Source organism: Drosophila takahashii, chromosome 3R (assembly GCF_030179915.1).
Source record: "Drosophila takahashii strain IR98-3 E-12201 chromosome 3R, DtakHiC1v2, whole genome shotgun sequence".
Classification (NCBI taxonomy): Eukaryota; Metazoa; Arthropoda; class Insecta; order Diptera; family Drosophilidae; genus Drosophila; species Drosophila takahashii.
This window is the reverse complement of record NC_091681.1, coordinates 26546825-26563081: the sequence shown is the minus strand read 5'-3', so window position 1 is coordinate 26563081 and position 16257 is coordinate 26546825. Positions and strand designations below refer to the sequence as shown.

The 16257-nt window shown below is 36.9% G+C and overlaps 2 protein-coding genes and 1 long non-coding RNA gene across 3 annotated transcripts; 1 reads left to right on the top strand and 2 right to left on the bottom strand.

The window, feature by feature from the left end:
• The first annotated feature begins 3886 nt into the window (after nt 1-3886).
• LOC138913481 (uncharacterized) lies at nt 3887-5239 on the top strand. Its single transcript, XR_011419248.1, has 3 exons — nt 3887-4332; nt 4551-4626; nt 5070-5239. It is a non-coding gene; the product is annotated as an uncharacterized lncRNA (long non-coding RNA).
• Nucleotides 5240-10060: 4821 nt separating this feature from the next.
• On the bottom strand, nt 10061-12843 carry LOC108056188 (sodium-coupled monocarboxylate transporter 1-like). Its single transcript, XM_044394112.2, has 9 exons — nt 12602-12843; nt 12391-12546; nt 12172-12331; nt 12051-12116; nt 11944-11995; nt 11821-11888; nt 11354-11767; nt 10612-11303; nt 10061-10550 (listed from the first exon to the last, which is right to left on the bottom strand). Exons 1-9 carry the CDS (start codon nt 12694-12696, stop codon nt 10472-10474), a joined length of 1782 nt encoding a protein of 593 aa, XP_044250047.1. The 5' UTR covers nt 12697-12843; the 3' UTR covers nt 10061-10471.
• A 249-nt stretch (nt 12844-13092) lies between these two features.
• LOC108056189 (sodium-coupled monocarboxylate transporter 1) lies at nt 13093-15956 on the bottom strand. Its single transcript, XM_017139893.3, has 11 exons — nt 15792-15956; nt 15558-15718; nt 15382-15483; nt 15173-15331; nt 14953-15112; nt 14833-14898; nt 14726-14777; nt 14598-14665; nt 14131-14544; nt 13389-14080; nt 13093-13319 (listed from the first exon to the last, which is right to left on the bottom strand). Exons 3-11 carry the CDS (start codon nt 15474-15476, stop codon nt 13277-13279), a joined length of 1749 nt encoding a protein of 582 aa, XP_016995382.2. The 5' UTR covers nt 15477-15483; nt 15558-15718; nt 15792-15956; the 3' UTR covers nt 13093-13276.
• Nucleotides 15957-16257: the final 301 nt, after the last annotated feature.

Below are 16257 nucleotides of genomic sequence, written 5' to 3'. Positions count from 1 at the left end.
TCTAATGACTGCTTATTAATTAGGTGAATTTCGTGTGTGGCTACAGATTGCGGTCCTTGTTGTGCGGTCATACCATAATTTGGGTTACCTAATGTAAAAAATTCCCTTGGCTTGTCTGTTGATTTTCCCTTCTTATTCAATCTCATTTACATACATTATGCTTGGCCAGTCCTATTACATATATTTATACCTCTTCTAATGCAAAACGCATTATATCTTCTGTGACAGATGTTGGTCAATATTATCATCACTTGCCAGCTGACCTGACTTTATACTTGGTAACTTGTAATTTGCTGCAAATATATAGGTTGGCATGGCGACAAAGTTCTCTTCACTGTGCCAGGATAATACACCTTTACTTTATATGTATTTCAATATAGCTCACAATTTTCTACGTTTTTCTTTTCATTAGCTGCACTCAACTCATTTGCCATGCTCTCTGAGCCGTGAGCTTCGTTGCTGTGCAGCAAATAATTAAATTGTATTCCACTTTTTATATATTATTTATACCCCGTTGTCCTTGACCAATAGGGATGGATTGGGACCAAGGACTTTAGCAAGAAAGTTTTCTAACCGGATATTAAATTATGGAAGTTGTTTAGATTTACTTTATTTATAATAGTTTTATGACAAATATTTGTTCATAATTAATATTAGTACTTTTTATAAGAGGTATTTCAAAACTCATACACCTGCTGCCTTTCGACCCACCATTTTTTACCTTCAGTTAATGACATCACTTCAATGGAAAAACGACAGCTATGAGCTCGGCTTGTCCCTTTGCGTTCGCTGATTCTTTAATAATGTTGTCATTTATATTTTCACTATTATAGACATTTTTTCTGCCTTTATTGTCAGTATTCATTATCCCGTTCGCAATAATGGCTGAAGTGTTATTTGTGTGCCTTTTCCTCCCCAAAGTGTGCGGTTGTGTTTGTCCTTTAAATATTTTGTAATAATTTCTAGGAACCAGCAGGTCCCCTTTGAATATTTTTTACGCAAATAGTGCAGACCGTTGCCGCCTGCCTTATTAAGTGAGCCATTATCATTAGTTATATGCGCGTGTAAATGATGGCCGAGCCCACACTTTTTTCCCCAGTCAATGTTAATGAGCCGCAATCACATCAGCATCAGGGTTCAGGACTCTGGTTTCTGGACGGCGGACTCTGGACAGCGGAGAGTCAGCAAAATTGTTTGTTTGTTGTTCCATTTTGCGGGGCGGTTAATTTTAAATTAATTAAAAGTTGTTTGTTTGTTATTTTAATGGGCAGTGTTTGAGATATAGCGAGTTGAGCTGTGACAGCGCAAAAACTCTTGAAGTCCTGAATTTATGCGCCACGTTGTATAAAAATTTATCTTCTTAAAGCCATTAAGCCTAGGTCTATGGATTTTTTTAATTTAAGTAAAAGGATAACGGCAATCGTTATTATTTTACGGTTCTTTGAAAGAGATTGCACAGATCCATGTTAGGGGAATAACCTAAGTAATATATTTTTGCAAATTCATTGAGTAACAGGAGATTGATCTTCAACTGCATATTGATGTTAAGAATCTCCTTATTCAGCCACAGTCAACACTTGTAAGATTGGACGTAACGGGTATTTTGTAAAGAATTCCATTTCAAATTATGCATACAGTTTATTATTAAAATCAATTTGCATATCAGCCGAATTGTTGCCTTGTTGCTCATTTTTTGGTAATTACGATGACACTTCGGTCTTAAATATGCCACAGCGTTCCGCTCCCCTGCTGGCAGTTTTTGCCCCCGTTTACCACTTTTTACCCCTTTTTCCTTAACTGGACGACGCCCGCACAAAGGATCATAAACAATAAGAACAGGTAACAAGATGGGGAGGTGGCCGGGGAAAGCACCTTTTGCTGTATTTGCGCTCATTTATCATGCGGCAAAGTTGTTAAGCAGCATTTTAATTTTTTAACAGTTTTGCCGGGGCGCTGAAACAAAATGTTTTTGTGTGTTTGTTTGTGCGGCCAAACGAAATGCATGAGACAGCTTAAGTGAGCTGCGCTGCTGCTGTTGCTGCTGCTCTGGAAAAAGGGGCTGTGGGGAAGGGGGCGTGGCAGTGAAGAGGGGATGGACGATGGGGTGGATGCGGATGTGGCAAAAACAAAAGGACTGCCAGGAGTCGAATGAGCTGTTTTTGTCTCTGGGTTCGTTGCTCGGCTTTTAAGTGCAGGAACGAGCGTTGTCCTGGTTTATCCAGACACTCTGGGAAAAACGTTATCCGAAAATCAGGTGAATTATGTTTCTACATTTCTTATACTGTCGTACATTTGTTAGTGGTGTAATAAATATATATTTCCACCTTTTCAGGTATTAATTCTGATTTATACTTATTTGTATTATATTTTTAAGTAAATCAACGATTGAATATTGTATGCTACTTTATAAATCTGTTTTAATAAGATAATATTAAAAGAATATATCTACTCTTATATCGCTTTGAACAATATTTAGGTATTTTAACAGAACATTTTGCTGACTTTATAAGTTTTTGCCCAGTGCCAGCTCCAACTTCCCATCCCGAGTACTCGAGTTTTGTTTTGTTGTGATGAATGACGCTGCATTCGGCCGAGTTTTTGTTTTCGCCACTGACAACCTACAAGACACGAACATTAGCACCCGACATGAGGTGACCTTAATGGTTTTATGCAAGACGAAAGGATTATTTTGTTGTGTCTGCCACGGACAGCGGACACTTTTGGGAGCCATTGTTATCGCCTCTGACACTGAATGCTCATTAATTTGTGCTACTGCCTTTTTTGCTTCCCCGGTGGGTGGCACAGGCAGGACAAATGAAATCAAAGCTGGAGCTGGACATTACTCAAAGGACATTTGGGGGCACCAACAAATGCCGATCATTTAAATGAGTCATTGTCATTTTAAAGTCGCATCTCGGGCACACACATCTGTCGTCGATTTATGTGCAGCACTTTGCACAAGACATTTAACACCTGCCCCAACTGCCCACCCACCGGAGTTATCTCAGCTCGGCCCCAATCAGATTTTTCAGTAGCACCTGTGATGCAAAGTTGGCTTTTTTCAAGTGACGAAAAATATAAATTAAAATCTTAAATATAGCTTTTGAAACCGTTGAAACATTTTTAATGAGATGCATTTTTAATAACATTAAATCTAATTCAGAATTATTTTTTTAACGTCTTTAAAGATATAATTTAAGTACTAAATATTTTTGGAAATTTTAGCTATTTTAATTTTTGATTTAGCTACTTTTCGGCAATACCAATCAGAACCAGGAGCAGGAGCAACTAAACGCACATCAAAATAATTTATGATGCACATCAGCCGAGCGGAGGTTCGTGTTGCAACGAGAGGAAAACACCTACACCTCGCACACGCAACGTGTGGCAGTCGCCAGGTTGCCAGTTGCTCGCCCTGGCAACAACTTCGATGTCCATTTTGTGGCCATAATGCTCGGCCATAAGTTCTGCCCAGCAAAAACATAAACAAGCTAAATCAAGTCAAATGCGCTAATAAATCTTGCAGAGCGTCCGAGGCGTCGTCGTCGTCATCGGTGTTGCTGTCGTCATGCAAATGTCGGTTATCTGGAATCTATGCACTCGGAAAAAATGTAGATGCTTTCCAAAGTTAAGAAATTTTACACAAATTCTTTTTAAAAAATCTAACAAATGGTATAAAATTATAAATTATACATTTTTGTTAAGTGTATTTATTTATTTAATTTTAACTCTATTCTATTCTATTACAACTTTTTCAGTGTGTAAGGCTCCCTGCGTGTGCATTTTCATTTGGCTCCGTACACCCCGCGTATACTTGATATTAAAAGCCATAACAATTTAAGTTGATTTACGCTGAAGAGCAAAAAATCAAGTTACACTCATAAAAATTAATTTCTAAATTTTGGAAATCTCGCCATTGAATCGGCCTACCTTTGAAAATAGAAAAAAAATTTCTTGTTATTAGAAAATTGGCCTTTGAATACAGAAAACCTTTCTTGATGGAAAAAATTCAAGAAAGAATTTTTCTTAAAAATAGAAAAATGAAAATCTCATATGTCTGTTTTGCCGTCGCAGCCAAAACATTTTTGTACGTATTTTAGGACAAAATCACCTTTGAATATATGAATGAAATGACCCTAGAATATAGGAAAGTAGCCATTGACTTCCTTCGGCTGCCGAATGTTAACGACAAGAAAAACGAAGTGGGACGAAGGGCCTACTCGGCTACCGACTTCTCTGATCCCCCGAGCGTCAGTTGTGAAAAAAATTCGTGAGTGATGGACGTGATTTTCAAGCGGATAAGAGGTGAAGCCTTTTTCCGAATATTCAAAGGTATGTAAATATGTATATAATTTTTTGTATAGCGGGCGTACAATTGTATGTATGTAATTAAAGGATACATTTCAAATCTCTTTAACAAGCGTATACCAATTTAGGTGAATTGTTTTTTAGCTAAGAGCTACGTACATACATACATTTGTACATAAATTTGTGGGTGTACAGTTCTAGAATAACTTTATCTTATTACTCGCATTTTATTTATTTTTCAGAGTGAAAATACCTGCAGTTGCAACAGCCAAATAATTTGTTTGTCAAAGCTGTAATTTTGTTTTAAAACCTTCTAAGGTAAGAAAAATATGTTGTATTTGTTTGACATACTTATGTATGCATGTAAATATCTATGCATGTACGCGGCTCACCCGATCTGAAACCCGATTTTCAACCCTTTCATATTCTGCTCCTCTCTCTCGCTCGCTTGACCTACGCGTCGCGACGTTTCTCTCTACTCCTTCTTAAAATTGTCATGATCTGACCTGCTTACATTCGGTCTCCCTTCGCGCAAAGGACTGTATGTAAATATATATGTATGTATGTGGCTCTTTCTGAAATTAGATTTTCAACCCTTCCTTCTTCATTTTCTACCTGTCTTGCTCCTCTCTCGGTCGTCTGACCAACGTGTTTGTATTTTGGCTATTATTAACATTACATTATTATCTATTATCTAAAAACATCTATCTATTCTTATCTAAAAACAAATCATTGATATCCCAATAACTCTCTTTTTCCAGATGAGGAAAGCCGAAGAAAATAATTTTTTATGCCTGCAACTACATATTTGGTTATAATAATGTTTTCTTAAGTCAAAAATGTGTTATTTAAAATTGTTTAAATGTTCAGTGTTAAATGTTTTAAATTTAAATAAATAAAATATGCAAAAGAAAAAACCAAGTTACATTTTATTTTTAGGGTTTCAGTGTTAATATAAAACTTCCCTTTAAGAAATATTATTTCTTAAATCAAGAAATAAAATTTCTTGAAAGGAAATTTAAACAAGAAAGAATTTTTCTTGTTCAAAAGGTGCCTTTCTAAAAAACCCTTTCTTGTTTTAAGAAATTTAATTTCTTGAAACAAGAAACAAACCACCTTTGAAACAAGAATCGCCTTTCTTGTTTTAAGAAATATTTTTTCTTGTTTTTATGGTGGCTTTCTAAAAAACCCTTTCTTGTTTTAAGAAATTTAATTTCTTGAAACAAGAAATATTTTTTCTGGTTTTAATGGTGCCTTTCAAAAAAACCATTTCTTGAAACAAAGGTGAGGTCGCCTTTGGCAAAAATTCAAGAAAGAATTTTCTAGATTTTAAGGAAATTCTTCGATTTTTTTTTATGAGTGTAATTGTGTTTGGGGCCCAGTGACCTTCTAATTGCTGAGTAGCTCGCTCTAATTGAAATGTGCACGCATAATTAATTTCGCCCAGCAAGAAATTTAATTGTGCTGCCGCAGAATCCGCAGAATCAATTTGAATGCCAGTGTCAGAGTCGCTAAAGTTATCATTTCATCGCGGCTGCGGGAATGGCAAGTCGTGGTTTATTATTGTTGGCACAGCGGCTATTCAAGCAGCTCGTTACCAAAGGCAAAAACAATCTCGACGGTCAGCGGACGGCGAAGGAAAATCAGCGAAAAAGGGGGAAAATCAACATTGGATGCAGCTTAAGTCATTTCGACAGCGAGTTGTGTAATCCGTCGCCTCGGCTGCCAAGGAATCTGATCTGATTTGCATGTGTTTGTGTCCCAAATTGCTGGCAGATTAACAGTTGAGGTCCAAATTGTAGTGTCAATAATTCTAAAATTTATTTGTAAATATTTTAAAATGTTTAACTATCCAAAATATTATTATTTATAATACTTTTTAGTTCTATTATTTTTTTACAAAACTGTGTATGTGGTCAGTATGTGCATAAAGCCTTCTTAAATCTTTAAGATCATTGTCAACTGTAAATGCGCTGGAGTTTCATAACCTTTTTTTTCCCTACCTCAATTTAGGTTAAGTCAATTTGAAAGAAGAATATTTTAATATTTATTGTGCAAATTAGTTTGTTTGCTTTCCGTCCTTTTTTGAATGAATTGCTTGAGCTCTTCTGGTTCTTTGCTCTTTTCTGATAAATGCAGTTCACACATCAAAGAATAAAAGAGAGAGGGACGAAAAGTATCTGAAAGATACACGCCTGGCAACCGAGAGTTACGCTCGAAACCAGTTGATTTGCTTTTTGAAATTCTCGCACGTTTGACGACAGCCGCGACTCCTATAAATTCATCATTTTATTTAAAATTTCACATTCGCTGACAATTTCATGGCCTACGAAATGGGGGCCCGATTCTTTTGTTCTTTCACTCTCTCTTCATACACGGCGAAAAATATGTTTTATATGCAAGATCTTAGTTCTGAAGAAGATAGGTTTAAAGTGAAAATCGGTCTGATTATGGATTATTACACTTGGGACCGTTTTTTCGTCCGCCTGTTAAATTTAAAGTAGGGTTAAAACTCTGTTTTCCATACGATTTTAAGGCTTTAACCTTACATTAAATTTAACAAACGGACGAGAAAACGGCCTTTAAAACAAGATCTAATTTGTATAATTATGTCTCTGCATACATAACTTATTTCTTCCCTTCTGGAATATTATTTTTTGCATAGCTCGTTAATGATCCCACTGTCACTGGGCATTGTTTTATGCGCTCGGCTGGCATAAAAATATTTGCACAGTTGCCTTTGCTCTTTATATGACGTGTATGTAATATCAGGCTATCTCTTTCGCCGGCGCTCGCCCCCTCTCTTTCGCGCCAGGAGGAAACCTTGGCAGCACCACTGCCACTTCATTCTGATGCCGCACCGTGTGATAAGTGGGTCAGTAAAACGCGCGCCGGTGAAAAAAATAAAAAAACACAAGAAATAATATAAAAAAAGAAGAAAAAGGCCGAAACTGAAATAATAAAAAAGTGTCACACCTGCTTCTGGGGGCGTGACAGTGGGGTGGGTGCTTTACATAAATGTTATAAATATAATAAAAATGTTATTTACACGCTTTTGAAAAGAGAAAGTCCAGAACGGGGCGCGCACACATACGAGACGTGCATTCATTTACTTTCGCATTTGCTTTTTATTCCGCTGTGTTTCGTTTTTGATTTTATTTCGCCAGTTCACCCCTTTTCTGGGCTTGCTTAATTTCGAGCAATTTATATGTGAGAATTTTTCGGGGGAGATGTTTGTACATGGGCAATAACACAACTTTTATGGCCAATTTATGGAAGGTTTTTTTCGTGTCGGTTTTTCAAACGTGCGTTAAATTTGGCAAGTCGACATGTGGGGTTCCTTTTCGCGGGAAAGTTCGCCGTAGTTGGGTTCGTGGCTAGATAAAGGTGACGAGATATCCCCGGTTTACAGTTAGGTGCCGCAAATCGGTCAAATACTAAACGTCCCATCTGTTTTATGTTCTCACGCCTATTTCTTAAGATCAAGCTGTGAACAAAACTATAAATAAACGGTTCTACAAATAAATTAAATAAAGTATCGAGTTTCAGTTCTGAATAGTAGACTACAAGAACACCCTTCTTATAATTAAAGGATCGGTTTATTTTTATATGAAATTTATTAAAAACAATTTTCTTTCCTTTGCTTGTTTAAAGTTATTTGTAATTGAAAATAATTATATTATTTATTTAAATTTTACCGAGGAAACAATATTTCTGTCTTTCAAGTTATACTCTTAGTTAGAGTGAGGAAATCACCAAGAGTGTGCGAAATTTAAAATAACGTTTCTTTTCAAGCTTTATAAAGTTGTTCCGCGGTCAATGAACTTAAAATGGGTGCGTTTATTTGTACGACTCGCTGTGGAATGCAAACAATATTTATTGAAACGGAAATACATATAAGTTTGCATAAAGAAAATCGGCAAATCTGTGAACTATATTTATTAGAGGATTGTTAAGACAAACAAAAGAGAATTGTGAAAACACTTTCTGACATTTTTTGCAATTTTTTTATTTGCTTACCAAAAAAATAGAAACGTCTTATATCAACTTCTTGCGCTGAAAAGATAAAATATAAATATTTCAGCTATTTGCTATCACAATAATTTTTACTAAATCAAATGGTATACTTTACAAATTTTAAACCTTTTGATAAAATAGAAAAATGTTTAAGAGCTCAAAGGGACTAGGATTAATTCGGAACTTCTTATTTCTCTACATTTTTCTGCAATTCATCAGTTTAAGTTTAAATTCTGGTTCACCCAATAGTTAGCTCGCATCTTGTAATTGAAGCAGACACACCCAGCGTCGTTGACATCGCTTTCGGTTTCATTTTCAATTCCGATTCCCAAGGTCGATCCCGACCTACATCCTGCTACAAATAACTCGATGTCGTCCAACTCCTGCGAATTGTGGATTGCCAAGTGAGGAGTGAGTGCATCGGCATCGCTATCGGTATAAATGAATGGGCAAAAAACTGTTGCACATTTAATGAAGGCGCCCCGCCGCTTCGCACTCCTTGACAGTCGTAATTTATGCTCATCTACAGACCGCACATAAGCGGCACATAAGCTGCGGACACTTGTCCAGGCGATTGACAACATGACATTTTGAATGCGAAACGCCACTAGTCGGCGGACAGGAGTTCCCGGACAAACGGACAGCGGACAGTGGTCAGCCAATGGACAGGAGCAGGGGTAAAATATGACAGCGGGAGCAACAAAAACCTAGCGTCGATTAAAAAACAAGCGCTACGTGAGCTGCATGCCAATCGGCATATCAAGATTTGCAATGTGCCGGGCCACAGAGCTCACTCAGTTTGGTGATTTTTTTCCAGACCTTAGAAGCGTGTTTGAGCCGCCGGCACGCGTTCCATCACCATATGCCGACCCAATTGAAGTGGCTCAAGTGTTGTGCAGATAGTTCACTGAAAATTAGAATACATACCAGTTAATTTAACAAAAATGAAATGTAAACTATAAAAAAGTTTTTATTTACACTTTAATGATCTTAATTAATTAAAATATATTAGAAAAACTTAAAGCTATTATTACGTTTCCTAAATTTTTTTAATAAAACATCTTTATTATTTTTTTTAACTATACATCTTACTTTTACTTAGTTACATTTTCCACAGATTTAATAAAAATTAAAAAATTTTATTTGTAATGAAAAAGGTTCTTTAACTCAGTTTTTCTGTGGAGCTGCACATCTAGCATTTGGCATTTCAACGGGAAAAGTGTTCAACCGTTTTGGCCCAGAGCTCCGATCAATTCATTGTGCTAGGAAAATGAAGTTGTCGATTCGGTGGGGCAAACTGCTGAGGACTATCCGTGGTGCGATGACGCGGACAGTCTGTCATTTAGCCACTGCCAGTTAGCTTACAACCGAAATCACTTAAGTTCTCATTGCCTGTTGGGCATAAATTCTGGCCAAAATATGAGTGGATGCCAGAGCTTATTCCTGTTGTTGTTCTTATGGCCTGTTCAGCATGCAAATCTCGTTTCCAAAGAAGTGGGGCAAAAACTAAGTTACAAATGTAGTCATTTCACATACTCTTTTTAGGGTATATCAGATTGTGCTATGTAGCAAAAAAACAAGTTACTAAAATGCCTATATTGAAATGTTAAATATAGTTTTCTAAAATAAAAAAAAAGCTTAAAATGTTTTTGGAGTACAACCATTGATTTCAACTAACTCTTTTGAATTTTAACTTGAAAAGGGCATTTCAAATTCTCGCTTTTTTCGTGGAAATTTCCCTTCTTGGCATTTATTCAAATTAGCCTTTAAAACAAGCAAAGCAGAGCATTAAGTTCACACAGACACGCCGTTACATACAATTGTATTTTATATATTTAACTGTTAAGGTTTCACTGGCCGTCCGATTTGCAAATGCGGCCTAATTGAAATGCAGCGGACGTCGACGAAAAGGGGAACAGAACGCCAAAGATGCTTAAGTTATTATTGATATTATAAAGAACATCGTCATGGCGAATTGGTCAGTGAATAAGTTGCTTGTTTCATCGCCGTCTCGGATGTTAAAGTTGTTCGCTCGTTAATACTAAGGAAGTGCAGGCGTCTTTTGACTTAAATTTAAAATGCCTAATTAAGTGAGCATTTAACGTCAGTGGGTTTCATCAAATATTTAAGTAAATGGTCATCCTTCTTATCGAATTTGTTTCAGGAGGATCTCTTGCGTCTGCTCATTTTGGGTGCGACCTCTAAAGCATTCCTTTGGCAGGAACCTGAAAAGATATTTTTATTAATAAATTTTGGTTTGATGAGAAGTTAAGTTTATATATAAACCTATGGATAACAGGCGATATCAGTTCTGAACGGAGAGTCTTAATATCAGTTGGTTTCGTCACGAGAGAGACCAATGCCCCCACAACTACAGCGGTGACTACTCCAATGGGATTTATCCAGTCGTAGGATAGGCGGTACAATGGAAACACTTGATCCTGATCCACCCAGTGTTCTTGTGGGCCAGTCACATTTCCCAAACATCCCTCCACGGAAACGGAAAGCATTTGTGATTTGAGTTGTCCCAATGCTGCGGCGATCTGCGTTCCAAAGGTTATCCATCCTGCCAGCAGGATGCTCGATATCCCTCCCGCCGCTACGCCAATTGTATTCGACCAAGGAACCAGCATTCCCAGGGTAAATAAGCCGAAAGCAGTGCCACTTGTGATGGACGATAGCGAATGGCAAACACTTAAAATGCCTCGCAAGTACTGCAGCAGAAATACAAGGAGGAACGTCAAAGCTCCCTGGAAGATAATGCTGGACTTGATCAGAATGGTGGCTACCCTTTCACTGGGCTGCAATTTAAAAAATCCACGAACAACATCCTCCAGGAATACCAGGGAAATCGTATTAAAACACGACGAAAGTGAACTTAGGCCAGCTCCGAATATTCCGGCTATAAATAAGCCAGGCATTCCATAAATGTGACCCACGCTTTGGACCACAAACAACGGCATGAGTTGATCGTCATTCTGAAAATAAGTTCTGTTAAATACGGCATATTCCGATCCTATTTACAAACCGTAATCAGTCCAGCACTCAGGGGATCGCAGTCTTTGTACTTCGAAAAAACTAGCATTCCCATGAAACAGCACAGAGCGACAAAGCTAGAAACTCCAATGGTGAATAGCCAGGAGGCTTTTTGGGATTTCTTCAGCGAAGGTAGAGACATATATCGCTGTATCATATGTTGACTACCGGCATTAATAGAGGTAAAGAATGAAAAACCACTGATAATGGCGCTCCAAACGGTATGGCGAATATAAGGTGACGGATTCGTGTTGTTCAATATTAAACGTCCACCCTGCTCCACGTCTTCGAAAAGCGCTCCCAAGCCATTGGAATAGTACACGGCGAAAAGAGCTACAGCCACCATGGAAAAATACATAACCACCACTTGCCAGACATCCGTGTGAACCACAGCCTTAAGACCACCCTGCCGATGGATTATAATATTAAAATGGATCAGAAATGAAACATCAATCTTACCATGAAGGTATAAATCACGCAGGCCAATATAACTACAATTTCAATCAGGTGAATGTTAAGGCCAGAAACTAAATGTTTAAAGAAATTGTAATAAGTTGTATAAAAATCATAAAGTCAGCTTACCCTGATTCAATGATAATGCCGGAACAAATACAAGGAATGGCAAGTATGTTAACTACAATTGGTTGCTAATTAATACTTTGGTGAAAATGCACAAACGTTCAACGTACCATATTGAAAATCCACAGGAAGGAAGATATGCTCCTGACACTCGAGTTAAATCGCATCTCCAAATACTATAATGGAAAAGAAAACAATAAGAAATACGCAGATAAATATCGGACGTCCTACCTCGTAAACTGATCCAACTTGAAGAGCCGAGTATACGGGTAAATAGACGTAGGAGACCACGATCCCTTGGAGAAAAATTCCTATTATAACAAGAAAATACTGCGTGCCATAATGGTAAATCTCTGACGGCGTGCCTATAATGGTAACGCCCGATACGAAGCTTAAGAAAAAGAGTTAATATTATTAAATATATCGTGATCTAAATATTGTTTACCTTACCTTCCTATGAGACTAATGGCTACAGGAACCACTTTCATATTACGAGATCCCATGAGATATTCGTCTATCTTTTCAGATCCTAAATCTTTCCTTCGACGGTTACCAACTGTGGTTGGCTGAGAAATATTCACCTCATCCAGTTTTTTTTGGGTTTTTCTAAAAATGATTAAAACTAATAGTAACAGTATAGTAGATACAGAAATGTACTTACCTGACGCTACCGAAATATAGGCCTATTCCCGTGGATAATACCGTTATGCCCAAAAGCACAATGTAGTCCACTGTGCCAAATCTGTAGTTGTCCATAATTTGCTTGCTTAAATGTAATGATTTAATTTTATAATTGTTAAGCTTAAAGAAAACAATAAAGAGTAACAATATATATTGCAGTTAAAAATCACCGTCCGACTTCTCTTACGAGGAAAGCTATACTAGTTCGGTGTTTAAATTTGGTTAACGGACAAGCTTGAATAAAAGTGATAGCTAAATGGATCGAAATGTCGCCTACTTTTCTAGAACCGAAAAACAAATGGAAATAAACTAGCAAATATGCAAATTTGAATACGTTTTGAAGCAAAACAAGTTTAAGACCACACGCTTAATGAATAATTAAATCAACGGGAAATAAGGTATTTAATATTGATTCTTAAGATATTACAACATTTTCAGTAAGAAATAAAATAGCAAAAGTTTAAAAAGTAATTTGTTGATAATGTTTTTATGTTTACAGAGACTGTTTTTTTTATTGTTAATACATTAAATTACATCATACAAAATATTTGAACATAACAAATGGAAAATTAAATCACGAGAAGTTATTATTCGACACTACTATGTTTCCAGAATTTTCCTAACAATTTGGTTCCAGGAGAATCTCTTGAGTCTTCTAATTTTGGGTGCGACCTCTAAAGCATTCTTTTGGTAGAAATCTGAAATGTAAATTTTTATAAAATACATTTACGTTCGATAAGTATGAGAAATCAGGTTTAAATAAGTACCTATGGATCACCGGCGATATCAGATTCGAGCGGAGAGACTTGATATCAGTGGGTTTCGTTACGAGAGAGACCAATGCACCTACGATTACAGCGGTGACTACTCCAATTGGATTGATCCAGTGGAAGGATAGACGGAACAGTGGAAACACTTGCTCTTGGTCCACCCAGTGTTCTTGTGGACTAGTCACATTTCCCAAGCATCCCTCCACGGACACAGGAAGCATTTGAGATTTAAGTTTTCCGGATGCTGCGGCGATCTGTGATCCAAAGGTAATCCATCCTGCCAGCAGGATGCTCGATATCCCTCCCACCGCTGCGCCAATGGTATTCGACCAAGGAACCAGCATTCCCAGGGTAAATAAGCCCAAAGCAGTGCCACTTGTAATGGACGCTATCGACATACAAACACCTAAAATGCCTCGCAAGTACTTTAGTAGAAATACAAGGAGAAATGCCAAAACTCCCTGGAAGATAATACTGGTTTTAATCAGAATGGTGGATACCCTCGCACTGGGCTGCATTTTGAATAATCCACGAACTATATCCTCCAGGAATACCAGGGAAATCGTATTGAAACACGACGAAAGTGAACTTAGGCCAGCTCCGAATATTCCGGCTATAAATAAACCAGGCATTCCATAAATGTGACCCACACTTTGGACCACAAACAGCGGCAGTAGTTGATCGTCATTCTAAATGAATATTCTGTTAAGTATGGCATATTAAAGCCTCATTTACTTACCGTAATCAGTCCAGCACTCAGGGGATCACAGTCCTTGTACTTCGAAAAAATTATCAATCCCATGAAACAACTTAGAAAGACAAAAATAGCCACTCCAATGGTGAAAAGGCACGAGGCTTTTTGGGATTTCTTCAGGGAAGGTAGTGACATGTATCGCTGTACCATATGTTGACCACTGGCGTTAATAGAGGTAAAGTATGAGAATCCACCGATTAGAGCGCTCCAAACGGTATGACGGACATATGGAGACGGATTCGTGTTGTCCAATATTAATCGTCCACCCTGTTCCACATCTTCGAAAAGAGCTACCAGGCCGTTGGAATAGTATATGGCCAAAACAGCTACAGCCACGATGGAAAGAAACATAACTACCACTTGCCAGACATCCGTGTGAACCACAGCCTTAAGACCCCCCTGCCGAAAGATCAAAATGTTAAAGAGTATTCCAAATAAAAGATAAAACTTACCATGAAGGTATAAATTACGCAAGTTATAATAACAACCAATTCAATCAGGTAAATGTTAAGGCCAGAAACTGAATGTTAGAAATAAAGGAATAAATCGAGATATCGTTAGCTGCAAAAAGTCAGCTTACCCTGATTTAAACATAACGCCGGAACAAATACAACGAATGGCAAATATGTTACCTGCAATTTTAGCTCATTAATGATTTTGTAAGATATTCAGCAAAGTTTAACTTACAACACCAAAAATGTACAGGAAAGAAGCTATGCTCCTAACACTCGAGCTAAATCGCATCTCCAAGTACTATAATAAAAAAAAATCATAATGTGATACGCAGGAAAGTAAAGGATGTCCAACCTCGTAAGCTGAGCCAACTTGGAGAGCAGAATACACGGGTAAATAAACGTAGGAGATGACAATTCCTTGAAGAAAAATTCCTATGATAATGAAAAAATACTGCGTACCATAATGGTAAATCTCTGACGGCATGCCTATAATGGTAACTCCCGATACGAAACTTAGGAAAAATAGGGCAATATTATTTTAATACTTGGCGATTTCATTTATGTTATCTCACCTGCCTATAAGACTAATGGCTACAGGAACAACTTTCATATTACGGGACCCCATAAGATACTCGTCTATCTTCTCAGACCCCACATTTTTCGTTCGACGGTTGTCTAAAGGGATTGCTGGCTGGGACACTTTCACTTCTTCTAGATTTTTTTGATATTTCCTAAAAATTATAAAAGAGTAATATGCTAGTTGATAGAGAAACGTACTTACCTGACGCTACCGAAATATAGGCCTGTTCCCGTGGATAATACCGTCATGCCCATTAGCACAATGTAGTCCACTGTGCCAAATCTGTAGTTGTCCATAATTTGGCTTTTTGTTAAGAATAAACATCCGAAAACAATCGTTATAATCTCATTATTTGTTCTGAATCAATTGGGTGTTACCTGGAGACTAAAATAATAAATAACACGGTCCTACTTCTCTTACTAGGGAAGTAATACTAATTTGGTGTTTTAATTTAGTTAACACTCAACCCTCAAGAAAAGAGAATAGCCAGGTATCTACCATAAAACCAAAAAAGCCATCAAATTTCTGGCAAAGTTGACTATAGAATTATAGAATTATAGAATTGACTATAGAATTATAATAAATCAACAAGGAAAGCAAGCGAAACTCACTTATATGTTTTTTATGTAATTGATAGGTAAATTACATAAAATCTTAATTTACTCTAGGACTCAAATAATAGTTTCCGGACCGAAAATATTTTATTTATCTATGTTATTATAAATAATATTTATTTATTAAATATATCACATGTGAGCTGATCGCCTAATCTTTATTTTGACACTGAATTCGAGTTCCAGAATGAGAGGAAAGCAAAGTGGAATGAGAAGATTTTTCGTTGCCTTCTCAATGCTTATGCAAATGCACCGTTGCACAGTGGTCCTAAGAACGCAACAAAAATGCATTGAAACAAATAAAAATGTTTAGTAAATCAAATAAAATAAATTAAAAAAATAATTTTTTTTCTATAAAACAACTAAAATAAATTATTAATGATTTTTATATTTATTATATTTTTTACCCACTTCATTCAACACAAGTATGTGAATTTCTTAAATAAATCATATTTTCGTTTTT